Here is a 22,152-nt window from a genome sequence, read left to right as displayed (position 1 = left end):
TCGCCTTTGCTGTAGGCTGGATGAGGTCCAACACCAATGTTGCTCTCCTTACGTCTGTTGCAAAGTAGGCAGACTGCTCTATCGCCATAGATGGGTTTTGTGGAGGAAAAACTAATGTCTGGTGAGGAGTCCATCCCACTGCTATCCTGCATGCCCAGGAAAAGGGGATGCCATCATCAGCATCATGATTAGCAGCCTGTTTATGTGGGGTTTATAAGTCTGAGTAGAGGTATAGGTGATAAGACTGTGACCTTGTGGGGGTAGGATTCGAACCATCAGAGTCCGATAAAACTAATCGGCTGCATGTCCGGCACTCGTGATGTCGGAGCTGGGGTCAAGACCCGGGACTGTGGCACCAAAGGTGGGGCTGTAATTGTATTTGATAGAGCCGGCCTCGAACGAGATGCCAGCCTCAGAGTGAGGTTGAGTGGTGCAGTCACCTTTGGGGGCAGGTCTGCTGGCAGTGACCAGTCTAGAAACCACCTCAGATCCTTAGGGCTCTATGGCTCTCTAGCGGATTCTGGTGGCGCACCAAAAGATGATGTTTAAGATGTGCTTTAGCTCTCTGAACTCTTAAGGAGCCACAGATGGTCTGGGGTAGTCAGAGTGCATTAGAATAAGCATTGTAATCGGTTCTGAATGAGGAGTCCGACTCCATGGCCTGGTGGTGCTCAAATCAGTGCACAACTCCAAATGGTGGTAGGTGCAGCATGCAAGAGATCTTCAGAGTTTTTCATTTTTCTTAAACTTACCTGAACTGTATGACTTTGACAATGATTGGTTGCAAGATGTACCTCTGAAATGAGTCCATACCCTCAACTTCCAACAAGACAGGGTCTTCTTCGACTTCCTTCTAAGTTCTGTGACAGCAGGCTTGGCTTTGCAGTCACGGGTGGCCTTTTTGGTGCTGCCAGTAGCCAAGGCACAAGGAATAGACATTATGAGTGTCACCGACATCTGACAGTTGCAGCCCCTACATTGCATAAAGCCTGTTTTAGGAGACATCACGAACACTGGAAACAAAATGGCACGAAAATTCTGTCAGTGATGACAGAATTTCAGAAGCTCAGGATCCACATCAGAAGACTGAGAAAGACAGAAACTGACGTCAGGGTGTGGAGGTGGCACAGCAACACGTATGGGGTGGGACAGCTCGATGAGAAGCCGCACAGCGCCACCTACCTATGTGCAAGGGAATTGCTATTGATAGTTTCAGGTCCAGTCTGGCACATGGGCAAAATCACAAGGTGAGGAATTTGCTGTTAGAAGTTTTTCCTAGAAAAGTAACTTTTGGTACATTTCAAATCACAAAAAATAAGGTTCAGCAATTGTCGAACAAGCTCCTGCATAAGGAGAAGCAGATGTATACCTGGTCAGAAAAAAGTATTATTTGTTCTGCTCTGTTAAGTATTTACCATCAAGGTGAAGAGTTGGTCACGTCGGATATCCCGATCTGAGAAAAAGAGTGCTGCTCCATTCTGTAATGTATTTATTATTTCTTGCTTAAGGGTGTCCGGAGGTGAAGGCACTGTGTCCACACCATCGACTACTGCTCAAATGAAAGGAAAGAGTATTAACAATAGCCACTAACGCTAAACCATATAAATAATGGTAATATAGCATTCGCTTACATTAAAGGTTTGTAAACTCAATAGAAAGCCCGGTCAAACTATCCTATCACCAAAAACAGTTGCAAAAAGAATTGTTAAAACACTGTATAGCTCTCTTATCCAAACATGCACAGCTTATTTTAAAGTGATGAGAATTATTTAAATATATGAACTATGATAAGACATATTATGTTGTCGTGTAGTTTATTTCTAATTTCACACGTTAAATTATTTGGTATATTTTATTTTTATTCAAATTCTAATTTTAATTTTAGATTTTTGTTTGCCATTGATTACAATTCACAAACTTATTTATATATACATTTATGTATGCACATACAAATGATAGAGTGGACTACTTGTTTAGTGCAACTGTCGCTTCAAAGCAATGAAGGACCATTTCTGATAAGTATTGAAAGAGCTCTTCTCAAGGTGTTTATTTTATTTATTGTATTTGTTTGGCGCTGGTGCAGTATGGGTTAGCCTCTGAGCAATTTCAGAGAAACAGGATTAGACTTAAAATTGCTTCATGGCTGATAATAATACTAGAAACAAGACCATTAAATCAAGACAGTTTGCTGCAAGAAAGTAAAAATGCATGTCAGAACTGATGCATTTTCAGGAATTTTCTGAATTTCAGAAAGTAGTCTGCGATGCACAGTATGTATTATTTAAATGGATGCATACCTTTACATATAAATACAACTGCAAAAATGCTGTAGACAGGAAAATCCAGCAGAAGGGGTCTTTACTTGGCTCTCTGCTAAAAACAAATTTGTATCGCCTCAGTTGTACTGAGAGTTTATACCTTCACACAGATGTCTGTAGAGCTGTCCCGCAGATTCAATGTGACTAGGCTTCTTGCTCTGAGAAGCTTCCCAATGTTTCAGAGCTGGACTGCCTATGGTCAGTAAAGAGAAACAACTTTGGAGAAGCTTAAGTAGTACCGTCTGGGCATATGTACATTCTTCTCTTGTGCTAAAAGAAAACAGAAGTCAGTAGAAAGATGTAAACATACATGTAGACCCACAACACAGCTATGCACCGATATCTAGTACAGAAAATCATCTTAAGATCACATAGAACGGTCACTGGGGTTGCAGGAGGTGAAAGGGGTTTAGGGTTTTTGGGAAGCAGCAGGGGGTTAGGTGTGTGCATGTCCCTTTCTCTCAGTGGAGTGGCGGGAAGAGTCAATTCCTTAGAAATGTTGAATAGATTTGTTTAATCCTATGACATCAACAGTTTATTGAAGAGCATCCTCCCTGTGGAACCATTTTAATATCCCCTTGTAAGGGAAACATTACAATAAGACACCTATTTTCTTAAAAGGAGCAAACGGTGGAGTGAATGAATGAAAGAAAATTTATAAAGCGCAAACTAAGCCCAAGGGCATCAAGGCGCTATCGGACAGACGGGCCAACAGGCACAAACAGCATACATACTAAGATTTACTTCACGGAGAACATCCAGGTCTTTAAGGACTTATGAAAAAAGGAGTGGGTTTGCTGGCCTGAGAGGGAGCGTTCCACGTCCTAACCGCCAGAAGAGGAAAGGCTCTTTCCCCCCATTTCGTCCATTTAAATCTAGGAACCACTAACATTATTGGCTGACCTGAGATTCCTAGAGGGGACGTACCTATGGAAGATCTTCTTTATACCCACCGGGCCCTGTCCATAAAAAGCATTATGGGTAAGGCAAAGGGTCTTAAACAAGACTCTACGGTCCACTGGCAGCCAATGCAGTGCACTGAGAGCGGAAGAGGCCGAGGAGCGCTTGGGTAGATCCAGTAAAAGCCTAGCCGCGGCGTTTTGTACCAACTATAAGCGGCGCAACTGGCCCTCGACTATACCCAGATAAAGGGCATTACAATAGTCCAGTCTGGGTAAAATTAGGGCCACCACAACCTTTTTCCGGGCGTCAACGGACAAACTGGGAGATCTTTCTAATCACCCGAATAAGCAACTGTTCTAGATACCTAGCGAAGCATAGAAAGGTCAGTATCAAGCATCACTCCTAGATTTTTTCCCTGAGAGACAGGAGTGGGGCTGAGACCCAGGGAGATGGGCCACCAATTACTGGACCAGATGTCCGACCTGTCCCAAAGATCAGAATCTCCATCTTCTAACCGTTAAGTTTTGTTAGAAAGGCGACCCCGGGGGAGGCAGAAGAGGTCTGACTGACCACCCCTAGGTCCGCCTCTCTTTCGAGAAGTAGCCGAGCGTTACGGAGGGGCCTCCTGAATGAGGGCCCTCTCCGAGGATCGTACAGCCGAGTAATCACAACACTACAAACGGACACCACACAAGAGATCAAGTTCTTAAGCTTTTATAAGGAGAAAAGGTTGCTGGCTCTTGGCAGTATATACAGATGGATCGAAGGATCCGTAAAGTCTCGGAAAGGGGGGTAGGTAGCGGGACAGTCTAGCTCTGGGCGGAGGAAGGGATACCCTACGCACAGCTCTCAATCCTCGAGCTGGGGGGTTCCGAGGGGTTCGAGCCGCGGCAGCGCCAACAGGCTCTCAGATGGTTCAGCAAGGTAGGCCGCGGCAGCGCCAGCAGGCTCTCAGATGGTTCAGCAAGGTAGGCCGCGGCAGCGCCAGCAGGCTCTCAGATGGTTCAGCAAGGTAGGCCGCGGCAGCGCCAGCAGGCTCTCAGATGGTTCAGCAAGGTAGGCCGCGGCAGCGCCAGCAGGCTCTCAAGAGGGTTTCAGCAAGGTAGGCCGCGGCAGCGCCAGCAGGCTCTCAAGAGGGTTTCAGCAAGGTAGGCCGGGGCAGCGCCAGCAGGCTCTCAAGAGGGTTTCAGCAAGGTAGGCCGCGGTAGCGCCAGCAGGCTCTCAAGAGGGTTTCAGCAAGGTAGGCCGCGGCGGCGCCAGCAGGCTCTCCAGTCCAGGATACAACTGACCTCCTAATCCAGGGCTGGCCCAGATATAGGACTGGAGTTCTTTGATGTCCGGACCCTCGCGCCTGGGGGTCAGAAGGGCCGGGATGATGGTGTTCAGACCCCCAGCAGGGGGGTGGAGCCAGCGCCCAGGGAGGCCGGAGGGCGATCGAAACCAGGCGTCCGGGGACGGCTGGAGGGCCATCGAAACACCCTCTTCTCCGGGATCTGTCGAGTGGCCACTCGACCACCTGGGTGGATCTTGGTGCCTCGATGTCTGGGCTTCGCTGGGGCCCGGGCCGGAGCAGAGGTCACGGGGTCGTGACGTGGTGGGCCCAAGATGGAGTCGGACGCGGCCTCATGCTTATGTCGTGGGGGGCCCCCGATAGGGCCAGGTCGGTAGTGGGGGTCCGGGATGGTGGCCGGACCAGCAATGTTGGGGCGTGCAGTGTCGGGCAAAAGGGCTGCCCGCTGCTGGGTGGAGGGCCGATGTCGTTCTGGGCTCGCCATGCGGAAGGAGTAGGACCACGCCATGAGGCCGGGTCCAACACGCGTCCCCCCCAGCTGAAGGCAGGGGAGAGTCACCCATCTTCTTGGGGATTCTCCTCGCCGAGGCGGAAGAATCGGGACAGGCCGTCAGCATTGGCGTGGTCGTGGCCGGGGCGATGCTCCACAGTGAAGTCCATCCCCTGCAGCGAAATGGACCAGCGCAGCAGTTTCGGGTTTTCTCCTCGCATCTGCATCAACCACCGCAGGGGCCGGTGGTCGGTCTGTACTCTGAAGTGGGTGCCGAAGAGGTAGGGCCGGAGCTTCTTGAGGGCCCACACTACGGCGAAGGCTTCCCTCTCGATGGTGCTCCATCGCTGCTCTCGTGCCAGTAGGCGTCGGCTGATGAAGGCCACAGGCTGGTCGATGCCTTCGGAGTTAACTTGGGACAGTACGGCCCGATGCCGTGCTCCGAGGCGTCGGTTTGGACCACAAACTCTCTGCTGTAGTCGGGGGTCTGGAGCGCAGGGGCGGTGCACATGGCAGTCTTCCGAGTTTCAAAGGCTGCCTGGCACTCGGGGGTCCAGTGCACCTTCGGGGGTAGTCTCTTTGAGGTCAGTTCTGTGAGGGGCCCCACAATGCTCCCGTAGTTCTTTATGAATCGCCGATAATATCCGGTGAGCCCCAGGAAGGCGCGGACGGCGGTTTGGGTGACCGGGGGCTCCCAGGCCCGGATGGTGTCTATCTTTGGTTGGAGGGGAGCCACTTGGCCGCTCCCCACTTGGTGTCCCAGATAGGTCACGGACCCTTGGCCTATCTGGCACTTACTGGCTTTGATGGTGAGTCCTGCCCGCCGAAGGGCCGTCAGGACTGTCCAGAGGTGGGTCAGGTGCTCATCCCAGTGGAGGCTGTACACTGCAATGTCGTCGAGATAGGCGGCGCTGTACTCCTCTAGACCGGCCAGCACTTGGTTCACTAGTCTCTGGAAGGTTGCGGGTGCGTTCTTCATGCCGAAGGGCATCACTTTGAAGTGATAGTGGCCGTCTGGGGTCGAGAAGGCCGATCGCTCCTGTGCACCAGGGGTAAGACCAATCTGCCAATACCCCGCCGTGAGATCGAAGGTGCTGAGATATTTGGCGGCCCCTAGGCGATCGATCAATTCATCCGCCCTGGGGATGGGATGGGCGTCGGTCCTGGTGACGGCATTCAGTCCCCTGTAGTCAACACAGAACCGGAGCTCCGGAGCGGCTCCGGGGGGGGGGGCGGCTTTAGGGACCAGGACAACGGGACTGGCCCAGGGACTGTTGGAGGGTTCGACTACCCCCAGAGCTAACATCTTGGCCACTTCGGATTGGATGCAGGCCCGGACCCGGTCGGGCACTCGAAAAGCTCGGTGTCTCACAGGCGGGCTGTCTCCTGTGTCTACATCGTGGACACACCACCGGGTGACCCCCGGAGTGAGGGAAAACAGATCCGCAAACTGCCCCAGCAGCTTCCGGCAGTCTTGTTGCATCTCTGGGGTCAGGGAAGAGGAGAGCGTGACCCCTTCGATGGAGCCGTCCTTCTCTGTGGGGCTGAGGAGATCTGGTAGGGGTTCGGAGTCGTCCTCAGCTCCGCCATCGGTCGCTAGCAGCAGGCTCAGTTCAGTGCGTGCAAAGTGTGGCTTGAGCCGGTTAGCGTGCAGAACCCGGAGGGGGTTCCGGGGGGACTCCATGTCCACCAGATAGGTGACTGGGCTCTTGCGCTCCACCACTTTGAAGGGCCCCGTCCATTTGTCCTGGAGGGCACAAGGTTCCACCGGGGACATGACCCAGACCTGCTGGCCCGGCTCGAATTCGATGGACGAGGCGTTCTGGTCATACCAGCGTTTCATCTCCTCCTGACTAGCTTCCAGGTTGGCCTCGGCAAGTTCCCGGAAATTCCGAGTCTGATTGCGGAGGGTCAGGAGGTACCGCTAGACATCAGGTGGGGCCTCTCGAACTGCTGTCTCCCAGCCTTCCTTGACCAGGCTGAGGGGGCCTCTGACCGGGTGTCCGTACAAGAGTTCAAAGGGGCTGAACCCCAGGGACTTCTGGGGTACCTCTCGGTAGGCGAACAGGAGGCAAGGTAGCAGGACATCCCATTTGCGCCGGAGTGGTTCTTCTAAGCCCTTGATCATCCCCTTCAATGTTCTGTTAAATCGTTCCACTAGTCCATTTCCTTGGGGATGGTACGGGTGGTGAATTTATAGGTGACCCCGCACTGTTGCCATAGGGACCGCATATGCTTCGAGATAAAGTTGGAGCCTCGATCACTCACGACTTCTCAGGGGGAAGCCGACTCGGGAGAAGATGCTCATGAGGGCTCGGCCCACCACGGGGGCTGTGATGGTTCGGAGGGGAATGGCTTCAGGATAGCGGGTAGCATGGTCAACCAGGACGAGGATGAAGCGGTGCCCCTGCGAGGTTCGAGGGTCCAGGGGCCCTACGATGTCTATCCCCACTCGCTCAAAGGGGGTAGTCACCACGGGGAAGGGCTGGAGCGGGGCTTTGACTTTCCCCCCGCTCTTCCCGCTGGCTTGACAGGTCGGGCAGGTCCTGCAGTGGTTAAGCACATCGGTGCGCATTTTTGGCCAGAAGAAATGGGTCACCAGGCGGCTGTAAGTTTTGGCCTGCCCCAGGTGCCCGGCGAGGGGCACATCATGTGCTAAGTTCAGGAGGAAGTCTCTGAATCGGCGGGGTACGACCAGTACCCGGCCGGCCCCTAGTTCAGCAATCTTTTGCTCACTGTAGAGAAGGTCGTTGTCCCAATAGATCCAGTGGGACCCCGCGGGGTCTCCAGCTGCTTGGGTAGCGGCTTGCTGTCGAATCCCTTCGAGGGAGGGGCAGGTTTTCTGCTCCTGCCGGAACAGTTCGCGGGTGGGGCCACCTTCTTGGCGCCATTGGGCGAGTTCTGGGAGGTGGTCGAGCTCGGTGAGATCTTCTTGGTTGGGCCCTTGGGGGCCGTGCTCGGGGTCGGCGTCCTCGGGGACGACGGGCGGCGGAGGGGCGGGCCACTCCGGCTCCTCGTGGGAGCTTCCCCCGCTGGGGTGGAGGCTCGGGCGGTCATGGAGCGGGTGGTCGCACAGACCCACTCGGGAAGGCCTAGCATCCCCAGGTGCTCTCTCCGTTCGACGTTAGCCCAGGGGGAACTTTCTAAGTCGTTCCCAAGGAGAGAGTCCACGGGGGCATCGTCGCGGACAGTCACTTTCAGCACGCCCGACACTCCCCCCCACTCGAAGGGGATGCGGGCCATCTGGCACAAAGTCTCGGAGTTATCTGCGGACCGGACTGGACACAGGACGTTAGGAAGGATCTGTTCCGGGGTCACCAGATGGCAGCGGACCGCTGTCACGCTGGCCCCAGTGTCACGGAGGGCTTCGGTCCGGCGTCCATTGATGGTGACCCACTGGCGGTATTTCTGGGTGTTGCCGGGGATCGGGGATCGGGCCTCGGGGGATCAGGTCGTGAGTACCCAGGCATGCTAAGGTCATGGCGGCGGGCTCCCACTCGGCTTGCTCGGGGTTGTCGTCCTCCTCCTCACTCCTTTCTTCCCCCCAGGGCAGCGGCTGCGATCTGGCGGGTTGGGGGACCGGTGGTGCCGGGTCACTGATTCATTGGGCAGAGGGGGTCATTCGCATAATGACCCAGTCGCTGACATCTGTGGCACGTCACGTTCGGGCGGGGCCCCGGTCTGGCTGGGGGGCCCCCTCTCTGGCCCAGGGATGGCGACGTGGAGGTGGGGGAGGACCCCTGGGGGACGTCTCGACCCCGGCTCTGGCCTACTCCGCCGCCTCGTGGTCGGTGGTTCCCCGGGGATCCCCGGCCGTAGTCTCCCAGTGGACTCCGGGGAACTCGGGTGCTCACCCATCTATCCGCCTCGACAGCGAGTTTTCGTGGCTCAGTCAATTTGCTGTCGAGGAGGTGTTGCCGGAGTTCGATGAAGCAGTTATTGGACAGATGTTCCCATAGAATGAGGTCAATCAACTGCTGGTAGGTGGTGGCCTGGCAGCCCCTGACCCACCCCTCGAAGGCTCTGCTGTAAAAGTTCACGTACTCCACCCACGTGGTACCGGGGATTTTCTTGCAGTCTCTGAATCGCTGCCGGTACATCTCGGGGGTGAGTCCGTAGTGCGTGAGGAGGGCGGTCTTCATGTGCTCGTACGAGGTCATTTCAGTATCAGGGATCTCCAGCAGGGCGTCCCTTCCTTCGTTGATAAACTTCCCCCACAGGCCGGCGCCCCAGTCCTTGAGGGGTACTCGATGGGCGGCCATGGCGACCTCGTAGGCTTTGAACCACTGTTGGATGTCGTCGTTCTTATGGTACTCTTTGACGACATCCTTGGGTATGTGCACCTTTGTGTCCACCGGCGGGGGTGAGGTCTTACCCCCGGCGATGGCAGACTCGGTTGCCTTGGCTTTAAGTTCCATTTCTTTGAGGACGCGCTCGTGCATGAGTTTTTTCTCCTCGAGGGCTAACTTCCTTTCTGCCAGTTGGATTTCTCCTTCTTGTCTGAGTCGAGCAAGATCCAACTCGTGGAGCCGGTTCCTCTCTCGTTCTCGGGCGTCTTCATGGGAGAGGCCCGCGTCTGGGTTTGCGGGTCTCCCTCCCGCTGGGTTCGTCTCGGCCTCCGGGCCGCCGTTCGGGCCCGGGTTATCTTCCCTCGGGGGTGGCGCCTCGCCGGCGTCCACCCAGGCCTGCAGGGCCGATTTAAAGTCTTCTTTGGTGCTTAAGCCAGTGGTAGCGATGCCTAGCTCTTTGCAGAATTGCTTTAGCTCCTTGTGGCTGTAGTCTTCCATTTTCTCTTTCTGGAATTCTGTGTTCATGGTCGTAGTGGGTTTTTCTTGGTAGTGAGTGAATTACTCTCTGTATGATCTGCGTGGGCTCGGATCCCGGCGCTTGCCACCAATGTTAGAAAGGCGACCCCGGGGGAGGCAGAAGAGGTCTGACTGACCACCCCTAGGTCCGCCTCTCTTTCGAGAAGTAGCCGAGCGTTACGGAGGGGCCTCCTGAATGAGGGCCCTCTCCGAGGATCGTACAGCCGAGTAATCACAACACTACAAACGGACACCACACAAGAGATCAAGTTCTTAAGCTTTTATAAGGAGAAAAGGTTGCTGGCTCTTGGCAGTATATACAGATGGATCGAAGGATCCGTAAAGTCTCGGAAAGGGGGGTAGGTAGCGGGACAGTCTAGCTCTGGGCGGAGGAAGGGATACCCTACGCACAGTTCTCAATCCTCGAGCTGGAGGGTTCCGAGGGGTTCGAGCCGCGGCAGCGCCAACAGGCTCTCAGATGGTTCAGCAAGGTAGGCCGCGGCAGCGCCAGCAGGCTCTCAGATGGTTCAGCAAGGTAGGCCGCGGCAGCGCCAGCAGGCTCTCAGATGGTTCAGCAAGGTAGGCCGCGGCAGCGCCAGCAGGCTCTCAGATGGTTCAGCAAGGTAGGCCGCGGCAGCGCCAGCAGGCTCTCAAGAGGGTTTCAGCAAGGTAGGCCACGGCAGCGCCAGCAGGCTCTCAAGAGGGTTTCAGCAAGGTAGGCTGCGGCAGCGCCAGCAGGCTCTCAAGAGGGTTTCAGCAAGGTAGGCCGCGGCAGCGCCAGCAGGCTCTCAAGAGGGTTTCAGCAAGGTAGGCCGCGGCGGCGCCAGCAGGCTCTCCAGTCCAGGATACAACTGACCTCCTAATCCAGGGCTGGCCCAGATATAGGACTGGAGTTCTTTGATGTCCGGACCCTCGCGCCTGGGGGTCAGAAGGGCCGGGATGATGGTGTCCAGACCCCCAGCAGGGGGTCGGAGCCAGCGCCCAGGGAGACCGGAGGGCGATCGAAACCAGGCGTCCGGGGACGGCTGGAGGGCCATCGAAACACCCTCTTCTCCGGGATCTGTCGAGTGGCCAGTCGACCACCTGGGTGGATCTTGGTGCCTCGATGTCTGGGCTTCGCTGGGGCCCGGGCCGGAGCAGAGGTCACGGGGTCGTGACGTGGTGGGCCCAAGATGGAGTCGGGCGCGGCCTCATGCTTATGTCGTGGGGGGCCCCCGATAGGGCCAGGTCGGTAGTGGGGGTCCGGGATGGTGGCCGGACCAGCAATGTTGGGGCGTGCAGTGTCGGGCAAAAGGGCTGCCCGCTGCTGGGTGGAGGGCCGATGTCGTTCTGGGCTCGCCATGCGGAAGGAGTAGGACCACGCCATGAGGCTGGGTCCAACAAGTTTCAAATAATTTGAAACCATCCAAGTGGAGACAGCAGTCATGCAGTTCTTAAAATTGAGCGCAGCATCACTGGGATTTTGGGTGATAGATACCATGATCTGTGTGTCGTCCGCATAGGACAACACCTCAAGTCCAAAGGATTGCACCACCCTGGCCAGCGGGGCCACGTAGAGTGAATACCTAACATGAGATAGACGTGCTGGAGAGATACTGCTAAAGGTAAGTAACTTTTTGTTTTTCGTCAATGGATCATCTAAAAAGACAGAAGCTTAAAATAGGGTACCAGATAGCCAATTTCTCTAGGGCAAGGCAACTATGGAATTACCCTTTACCAAACGTGTATTTTATGACAAAATAACTAAACTGAGAAGGATCAATAGAATCATTATTCAAAAGCCATGTTCGTTGCCAAGGCATCATTGATATATCTTCACATAGTTATTTCAAAAATCCGAAGCACAAAATGATCATGTAAACATTAGTTAAAATGGAGGCAAACAAAGAATTAGAATCACTCACAGCATGTGCGAAATGAACCACACCAAGACTTTTATCACCATTTGCACTGCAGATGCTCAATCCTCTCTGGCGGTCCAGGAAGAGGCTTATTTGAATTTTAACAATAGAATTTGAGTTTAAAAAAACAACATCTGTGGAGATGTTAAGCTTAACAATAATCCCCCCGCGATACAAACTACAGACTGATGCATTTTCTTTGACAATATGCTAATTCTACCAAAAAAAATCTATTTATCGCTTTTGTTACTGCAGTTTTTCAAAGAATGGTTTTAATCCCAGTCTTCTGGGGGGAAAAAAATATCAGAATCAGAAAGTCGGAAAGAAAGTAGAAACCATTTTAAGAACTATCCTCTCCCTACAAAAATAATATGTATATACCTCCGTGAAAAACAAATTTTCATATAGCACCTGAGATTAAAGGTTCTTGGTATACATTTTAAAACATGTTTATGCAGATCACCCAGCACCATGGACCAGATCTTTCCGCCAGGGTCCCCATACCCTCTCCCATTTCTTAGGACATCCTTTGCTGCAGTATACTACTTCTTCCACCTTCTGGCACCAGTCTAAATCCATTCCCCACTCTACTACAGACGGCTGGAGTGGAGCCCCCCACCCCCTCACAATGTTGCGCTTAGCCACCCCCGCCTCCAGCGCCAAACACAGCCTGTTGTATCTGGGTCAGTCCTCTACACCCTGCATCATCAGACGCAGCCACTTAGCGTCCATTGGCACCACAACCGAGAGGGCTTTTAACATCACAGTAGTCACTCCCTGCAAAAAACCCTGGATCACTAGGCACTCCCACAGAATATTATAAAAAGGAGTCCACCCGCTCACATCCTCTCGAACACTGTGGTGTGTCTACCGCCCCTATTTTGTTCAGCAGGGTGCATGGGTAATATGCCCTATGCATGACCTTGAGATGTATCAGCCGAATCGAGCTCGGATTGCTATGTACCGGGGACTTTGGAGTGCTTCAACCCAATCAGCATCCTCCACGCCACTTAGGTCGTTAGTCCAGGCCCTTCCCAGTGAACAGAGGGTATATGGGGAGTTATTCATCATTTTTTTTATAAAACACTGACACTTCCTTATGTGGGATGGAGTCAACGAGCAAGGGGTCATCCAAGGGGGAGGAGTCTGGCAACCTTGTCCCTTCCTGAATATGCACTCGGAAAGCAGTAGTAAAGGGTTTGGGAGATCGCTAGATCGTATTCTTGCCCAAGAGTGTCGAAGGCATTAAATGCCCCATTCCTCCATATGTCTCCCAGATGATTCAATTGCTATCCTTGCCTACTGCAATAAACCTCACAGGTTGGACACTTCTTTCAGTCGATCGCTATGCCATAGGGGGGGTCATGGCTGTCAACTTGGCTTGCCTCCCAGATAGGTCTCAGCTCCGATCCAGCACCCAACAACAGTGGACGTGTGCTATGGGAGGCCATCTCTCTTCAGGCAGGTTTATAGGTAAGTTTCGTAATTAATAGTGGGCATGGTGTCTCTGTCGACCCTGTAGGCCGGTACACCCCATCACTACAAGCAGTAAGACCCAATACTACTTTTTAATGTCCAAGATTGCCAGGCCTCCATCGTAAACTCCCCTCTGTAGCTTACTCAGTGCAATACTCGGCACACCTCCCTGCCACAGTAGTGGTCGGAGTTCTGATGGGGCTAGTCTAATTATTGATTTTTTTTGCAAGAACCAATGTTGACTGACAAATTAATGGAAACTAGTGAGGACTCAACCGGCTAAATGTAAAAATACAGAAAATAGCTTGACAAGTTTAAATCATTACCAAAGGTATGTGTCAATTTGAATTACTGTGCATATAATATATTTGCATTTAACGTGTTGGCTGCAAAAAAGTTATATGCACGCTAATTCAAACTGACACATACCTTTAGTAATGGTGAGCTAAACTGTTGAAGCAATTTTCCTTATTTCGTACATTTACATCTTACATTACAATGTCTTGTTTTCTTGACAAAATGTTGATAATCTAAAAGAAGACAATTAGGCTTGCCAAGAGACTGCCAACTTACGACTGGGAGAGAGATGGCACATGTGACAGTAGCTGTGAACACTGTATAAACCAAGAAGCTTCGGACATTCAGCTTATGGATTACTTGAACTATAGAAGAAATCCAAATTCGGAGACAGAAGCTCCTGATACATTACAAAGAACCCGTATGGGTTTCGCAATTATACATCAGCCTGTCTTGGTGGCACTAACCTTCAGGTGATCCCTGAGAGAGCGCAAAAAGTTCATACAGCAACATCATTACACCTTGTTCCAAATGCACATGAAGCCTTTTTCATCTCTAGCTCCAATGCGTCTGCCACTACTAGCTGCTTCTTCAACCAGCTTGGTGACTTTTTATAAAGATCTGCTAGGTTCGAAAGGAAGGGTTGGAGTTAATATGAAGGTGAATCGAGGTGGATGTTTCTGAGCAGTAAAGAAACAGTACAATGTGCATGACTTGTGCTATAAAGTCAATAGATCATTGTGCAGTAACCCATAGTATCTCAATGAAGTGGCCCATACCTCACAGATAGAGTCCTAGCACTTAGCTCCAAAAAGCAGAAGCAAAAAAGATTCCTAACATGATCAAAGAAAGAATATGCAAAAATGTTACTTACATGTAGATTTAGTTCTTCAGTGTTGATATTGTTGATAGGTTCACATGCATTAAACGTTTCCTGCCAACAAAGTGTGAGCTAGACCATACTGTAAAGTCTGTAGGCAGTGTCAGGAGCCGGTGAACATTAACCTAAAAGACCTGAAATCAAACCAACGAGGCAAAGAGTATCTGTCCCCTACAATCCCCCGCCCCCCCATCTCACCTCATATTTCCTGCACATGTGAAAAAATTATCAATCATTAAATGTGAGCGTCTTATCAGGTGTGGTGGAAGGAAGGTCAGCATGTGAATGTATGAAAGATACCAACAATAGAGAACTAAGTTCTTGCATAGCTTCACATGCTTGAATCAAAACAGCAAGCAATAATGCATAACTAACAAAATATTGCAGATAGAGGGAAGAACAATATGGCTCACAGGGGGTGCTAGGTGGCGAACGACCAAGATGGCTGCACACCAGTGAGGCTAGGGACACTTGGAGGCAAAATATTTCATTTATCCTCATCTACACTTTATTAATTAGTCTGAACAGTAACGCTGCTTTTGCCTGCAGCTCTGGCCTTGCTCCGGTGAAAGAATCGCCGCTCTATAACCCGGGCCGGCGCTTTCAGGACCAGGTTTGGTTGAGGACGGGTCGCGAAAGATGCTCTGCCTGCAGACCAGGGCTAAACGAGCCTGGGGATTCCGCGTGGCTGTGGGCCTCACCGCAGACTCTGCGCGACGGCTTCAGCTCTTCTCCCGGTGGCGGTCAGAACTCGCAGTGAAGATTTATCTCCCTGCTGCCATCTGCCACCCACACAACGTCCTCTCATGGATCCCACAGCGGCGGCAGTGCTCATTTCTCGCTGCAACCTTCGCCAGCTGGCGCCGCGCTGGGTGGGCGTATCCATGTATTCAAGCCTGCGGATCCCACCATGCCTCACATTAAGATCTGACCTCCTCGGCAGCAGCGGTCGCCCTTCACGACACCTGCGCCACCTGTGCAAGGACCGCGCTGCGAGTGGTGACGGTAAGTGGTGCACAACGCGATACCCACGCCGCAACTCTCCCTAACCTCTGCGACCACACATGGAGTGATCGCCATTCTCCTGGACACCCCTGCTGTGCTGCAAGGCCTGCTGGCACTGGCGTGCAATCTGCCGTTGTACCAGCTGCTACTAACTGTTGCTACTTATTGGCCTTCACCGACCCATGTCCTGAAGAAGCCTGTGGTGCGTGATGCCCTTCTTGCCCATATCGCCTGCGATGCCCACTCCTAGCCTGCAATTCATTCGTGGGTGCTGCAGTGCTTGATCACCTGGCGCCTTGGCTGCTGAAAACTAGGGGTCTGCTCCTCACCTGGTCCTCTTGTCATCATTGCTAGTTGAGCCCCTCTCCCTTCCATTGGACAATTGGGAGCGAGCTCCCATGCGACCCCCCACACGCTGACTCTCTCCTCTGGTATCCCTCGGTGCTGCGATTGCTAGGCCTTCGTCCTAAACACTCATCATTGCGAAATCTGGTTGGGGTGTGCGCGCTCCTCCTTGGCGGATTCCTACAATATAGGGCAGCGCTGCGGCCTGCTCTCCACTCCTCATCCTACGTCTTTATTCTGCCCGCCGACTGAGAGGCCGGACGCCTCCTAACACTGCACAGGTGTGCTCACCTCGTTGTGGGCCAAGGACTCTTATAAGCCTGGAGCCATCTTTGACCCTTGTCGCTCCCAAAACTCCTGCCACTCTATCTGACAGCCAATTTTGATTTCCAAGTCAGCGGATCTCACTGGCTCCTTGGCTCACTGCAGGGGCGGTGGTTTTGGTTTCTGGGCGGTCGGGAGAGCAGTATCTCCACTTATACCATGGAGCCTTCGGAGTGGAGATATTAGGCACACCCCTGAGAGGGATTCCTGGACTCCCAATACTCTCCCAAGTATACCCTGCATACAATATTAGGTGACTAACCATTGCCCTACTGCTGCGGTCGCGCACTCGCACGCTGCCCTCTCCTACAGCTATTATGGGTAAGCCAGAAAGACGTCAGTCGAAACTGGTTTTTGACGCCAAGAAAGTGGTCACCCACTCCAATTTGGAAGAACCCGTCCAACCTGGTGGAGAGCAGGGACAGATGTAGCCTTCAAACACTGGCGATGAGGTTAAAACATTGCTCCTCGCTATGCAACACAGCCTCACAGACTTATCTGGGAAAATGGACACCATGAACAGCCGCTTAGACTTCCTGATCCAAAAGGTGGATAAGCACAATGCGCAGATCAAGGAGGCAGAGCGCCACATATCGGATACGGAAGACACCACCTCACAGATGAACCTTCAAGTATCTCAGATAAATTAGCTACTCAAAGTCATCGCAGCAAAGAACGAGGATTTGCAGGCCCGTAGCTGTTGCACTAACATTTGAATAATGGGCATTTCCGAAAGTACCAACACGGGCGGAATGGTAGATTTTGTGGAGCGGCTCCTGAAGGGTGCATGTGGTGATGGGGCCTTCTCCTCGCAGCTTGTGGTGGAGAGTGCACATCGTTCCCTGGGACCTTGGCCCTCGCCAGGCGGGGCTCCTCGGCCCGTTGTGGCCCGTCTCCTTAATTACAGGGATCGTGACACTGTGCTGAAAATGGCCCAGGAGAACAAACCGTTGCGGCATGAAAGGCTGGAATTCACTATCTTCCCGGATTTCACGTTGCAGTGCAGGAGGCTAGGCGCAAATATCCGATGGTCAAGCAAAAGCTTCAGAAAGCACAGATCGAATATGCACTGCTTTATCCGGCACGCCTACGGGTATCCTACCAAGGCAAGCACTCCATATTCTCCAACCCACAACAGGTGAAATACTTCCTCAAATCAATCGGCCGATAATCTCCGGGAGGACCGTCAGATAACCGTGAATCCAGATCTCAATCTCCAGCTGCGGACTGACCCTCGTCCTGGTATTGCATCCTGATGTTCTTCTGTTCAGACCTCACGCTCTGTGCTGCATCTGCCGGATCAAGAAAGTTAACCTGTGTTGTGAATTTGCTGTTTGAGACTGGTGTTACATCTACTCACTCATTTCCAGAGTTCCATAAGATTTGCTTTCAATGTACAAACTCTGCATGTTGGGCAAAGGGCCTCAATACAAGGTTAAATCATTAGTATTGAACTATGCCAAGTACCACCCCCCCCTCTCTCCCATCATATCCCCGTTCCAGTGGGTAACTGCCTAGCAGTTTATAAGAGAAGGGTGGATTTTGTGACCCAACAGTGTCCCACCCTGTATGGGTGATCCCCCTAACTTGCTTTACTTCTATTGTTGGTAGACTCGATAGACCGGGACTGTAATGTTACGTTTATTTTGGATTTCGGGTGGGCAATGTATTACCGGCATGATTGGGGTGGTGCTGTGGATGGGGGCGGGTTGGGGATTGTTGTTGTTTTTTTATGTTACATGTGTAATACATCAACAAATAGTCCTTCCAGCGTACATTGGGGCAGATATGTATGGGACATACCGCTATGATGCTTTATCTTACCACTCATTCTCCCAGCATAATGACCGCGCCTCCTTACATGCTTATATAAAATTGCTTACATGGAATGTCAGAGGTTTGTGACACCCGTAAATGTCGGCAAATACTCGCGTATCCTGATAGGTATCAGATACACATAGCTATGCTTCAAGAGACGCATGTTGATCCGCGCCACCCTCCTCGATTCGGCAGTAGATGGGCTGCGGAGCATGTGTTCTCCTCTTACTCTACATACTCTCGTGGTACTCTATTCTTAGTTAGAAAGAACACACCCTTTATTCTGGGCGGTACTTTCAGCGACCCTTCCGGTTGGAGTTGTATGCTCTGGGGTACGTTGGGTACACAGTCAGTTACACTTCTCTGTTGTTATGGGCCCAACACTGATGACCCGGATAATTTTACTACTCTATGGGGACACATTCTCAAAGTGGGGTCTACTCATATCATCTGGGGGGGGGGGGAGACTTTAATACTGCTCTGTGTTCTTCCACTGACAGGTCCAACCCTATCCCTCACCATTACACTAAAAGTCATGAAACACTAGCGTGATTGCTTCCTGCTCATGGGCTTATCGACCCTTGGCGTCATGTGCATCCAGATGCGCGAGAAGGCACCTATTATACTGCAGCACATGCTTCCTGGTCGCGGCTTGTCTATTGGATTGTGTCCCGAGGTGTTGTTTCTTGGATTATCTTGGTGGAACACATGGCCGAACCCACTAGATCCATGCTCTGGTATGCATGATGATTGCGCACCCTAACTTGATCGCCTCCCCACGAACTTGACGGTTAACGCCAGAAGCGCTATTATACACTGCCTTCAAGGCAGAACTTTGGGAAGAGATCTCGATTTCTTTAGGAGGAGGTTCAGTCACTCATATGAGTACACTTTGGGAGGCTTTTAAAGTTACAGTGCGGGGTTTCGGAGTCCTCAGAGATATTCATCGTAGCCTGCGCCGCCTTGAGGGTGAGTTAAAATAACTGGAAAAAGATATGTGGCACAATGCAACCAGAGCTCAGAAGGTAACACTTCGAGATAAACTCACTGAACACACCACCACAGCTGAGCGAGAGGTTCGCTTTTGCAGCAAATACTTCACTGCTCGCAGATATGGGGCGGGGGAGAGGCCTGGCAGAGCATTGGCGACGGAAATCCGCTTGCCCCACTTTTCCAATTATATTTTGGACAAAGTAGACAACTCGAGGACATGCCACGGGGACAGCACCTTGCCATCTTGCACACTTTGACAGAATTTTACACAAGCCTTTACCACACTCGCAGATCCGCTCCCCCGGATGTAACTCCATTTCTTGAAAATATCATGTTAGGGTGGCTAGACGATACCCATAGGGAATTCTTGGTGGCCCAGTTCGAAGATGATGAGTTCAGAGCAGCCATCACGCAGATGAAAATCGGGCAAGGCCCCAGGTTCTGATGGCCTTCCCATTGATTTCTATAAGACATATCTTGAACATCTGCTTCCGGTGTTGAGGGAGGTGTACATGGAGGCTCAATTCATTTGATTCAATGAGAGAGGCGCTTAACTCCTCCCTCCTGAAGCCTGTGAAACCTGCAGACCACTGCAATTCCTATCGGCCACTCTCCCTCATTAATACAGATGCAAAAATCCTTGCAAAACTCTTAGCCAACCGCCTCAGCTTATTGATGGAGAAACTAGTACTGCCTGATCAGCCGGGCTTTATTCCCGGTAGACGGGACTTCCCGTAACCTCTGTACTCTGTTCTCCATTCTGCAAATGGTAGACCCTAAATTGGCTCTAGTGGCAGTCTTTTTAGACGCCACGAAGGCCTTTGACTCCGTAGAATGGGACTATCTTTTTACTATCCTTCAATGCATGGGGCTCCCCATAGGCTTCTTAGCATGGATAGGCCTCTCTATATCTCTCCCAGAACAAGAGTTTTAATCAATGGCCATACCTCCCCCTCCTTCTGCCTAACTCTGAGTACTCAGCAGGGCTGCCCCCTCTCTCCCCTCCCATTTGCCCTCGCAATAGAACTGCCAGAGGCTAAAATCAGACAGCATCATCAGGAAAAGGCCCTCCGATGTTTCCTTCGCCCGATTCAGATTTCACTCTGTGCTGATGATGATACCCTGTATGTCAAAGACCCCCAGCTGAACCGTAACCCGATCCTCCGCGAGTTTGTTAGATTCGGAGGCCTCTCTGGCATTCAAATTAATTGGGCTAAATCTCCAATTTTTCCACCCACAACTTCTGCTGGGCAAATCCCTACTGATTTTCCTATAGAATGGTGCGCCACTGAAGTGAAATACTTGGGGATCCATGTCACCAAAGATTGCGACGAGCTGATGAGGCTCAATTATGGATGTACACTAGACCATATCACTAGCAGTAACACACAATGGCACGCTCTCCCCCTCACTATGGCAGGACGGATATCACTCATCAAAATGGTTGTCCTCCCCGAACTCTTGTATTTGTTCTTAAAAATTCCGTATGATCCGTGTAGGCCCTTTTTCTTTCAGCTCCGCTCGGAGCTAATAAGATTAGTTCGGGGTGGTAAACAACCGCGCTTGCAGTGGGATACACTCACACGACCTTACTCTCAGGGGGGATTTGATGTCCCCAACTTAGAACTATATTATATCTGTGCTGAAGTCCACTATGCCCATTATTCGTACCATCCTCCCAGATACACGCCTCACGTTGCAACTGAACTTTGGCTGTCGGATCCTACCCGCTTGACCAGCCATATTGACCGGAATCACACCTCGCCTGCAATGCCTGACATCTGTTGACTGTACAGTCATGGCGGGGAGTCGCATTGCAAGCCACTTATAAGCTCCCATATTATATTCTCCTCTGCTCCCGCTTACATATCACCCCAAGATGCCTGTCTTGCAGGAAGGAGTCTTCAATTAGGCTAAAACTAAAAATAACATTCACTGCTGGGGGGAGCTTTACCTAAAGGGCACGTTTCGCACTTTGCAGCAGTTATTTCGTGACACGCCGCCCTCCCCCATGGATATCTTTCTATATGCATGCCTAATGCAGGGTTTTAAGGAGTATACGCCCTCCTACCCTCAAGAGCCCCCTATTATCGCTCCACTGCATCACGTCCTGCGCACTGGCAGTGCATCACATCTGGTCTCCACCCTCTATCATAGCTTATACACAGACGTGGCGTACAACACATGTGCATCCCGAGATAAATAGGCAGCTGAACTCGGACATGAGATCACGGACCAACAGTTGCTGTATTGCTGTACGCAAACTCAACAAGTCTCCTCCAGCAGGTGGCTACGTATTTCTCACTACAAATTTTTGCACCGCACTTACTATACCCCCATCAAACTTCACAAATACAAACTACGTGAAACCGACCAATGCGACAGATGCAGAGTGGAAGCTGCTGACTTCCTTCACCTTGCTAGGGGGTGTAGCTCTGTCCTTGCCTACTGTCAGAAGGTTTTCACTGTGCTGGATCTAATGACCTCCCTGCAACTTACGTTATCCCCTCTTCTTGCACTGCTAGGGCATACAGAGGAGATACCAATGACATACCGCAAGTGTGTCTTATTTAGTCTCCTTCTTGCCAGACGACGTGTGACCTGCCGCTGGGGCAGAGGACGCGTGCACAAAATCAAAGATTGGATCAGTGACATGACACTTTGGCAGGACCAAGCATACATTTATGCCAAACTGCTCCCACTCCCACTCTTGTCCCGACCTCGGGATATTTGGGACCCTTTCAAACTGTATCTCCTGGAGCACCCGGTAGAGACTGGGAATGTGCCTTGATCGCCACCATACTATGCTAATATATGCCTTAATTATATATGTTCGATGACTAATACCTCTCACCTTCACCATATTGGAATTTTCCTTGATAATATGTACCACCACAATTGATGTCAGCGGGGCTGGGCTGAAATGTACAGCTTATATGCGGACTTTGTATTTCAGGTTATGATGAGTGGTCATCTGCTGGTCAAGTTTCATGGTCGCGTGGGTGCCTATCCTCATATTGCCATTATTATGCTGATGTTTCTTCATTATGTTTTCATTTGATTCATTTGTCCTCTACACTTTTTGTTTTGATTCTTCTTTTTGTTTCCGTTGGTCAATTCTATGCCATAAAAAATCTCAAGAAACAAATTAAAATAAATTACAAAACAATATGGCTCACCTTTACCTAAAAGGATGATGAAGTATTGCTGGTCCCACCAATGTGTCTCTGTTTGCACTGCATCTCAAACACACATTAAGGTGATAGTAGGAATGCCAGCAACTGGAAATCGCTCTAGGTAGCATTC

At 51.5% G+C, this 22,152-nt stretch overlaps 1 protein-coding gene across 1 annotated transcript in view; it reads right to left on the bottom strand.

Moving 5' to 3' along the window:
* The window catches only part of ZZEF1 (zinc finger ZZ-type and EF-hand domain containing 1), a 1,627,273-nt gene that overhangs the window by 1,257,033 nt on the left and 348,088 nt on the right, over positions 1–22,152 (bottom strand). Inside the window, exons 15-16 of the mRNA XM_078679684.1 lie at positions 2,419–2,588; positions 1,416–1,549 (exon numbers count right to left, since the gene is read on the bottom strand). Coding sequence (XP_078535810.1) covers positions 1,416–1,549; positions 2,419–2,588 — 304 coding nt within the window. The remainder of the gene's footprint in view (positions 1–1,415; positions 1,550–2,418; positions 2,589–22,152) is intronic.

This window comes from Lissotriton helveticus, chromosome 3_1 (assembly GCF_964261635.1).
Source record: "Lissotriton helveticus chromosome 3_1, aLisHel1.1, whole genome shotgun sequence".
Lineage (NCBI taxonomy): Eukaryota > Metazoa > Chordata > Amphibia > Caudata > Salamandridae > Lissotriton > Lissotriton helveticus.
Note: the sequence above shows the minus strand (reverse complement) of the source record. Positions and strands in the feature narration are given on the sequence as shown.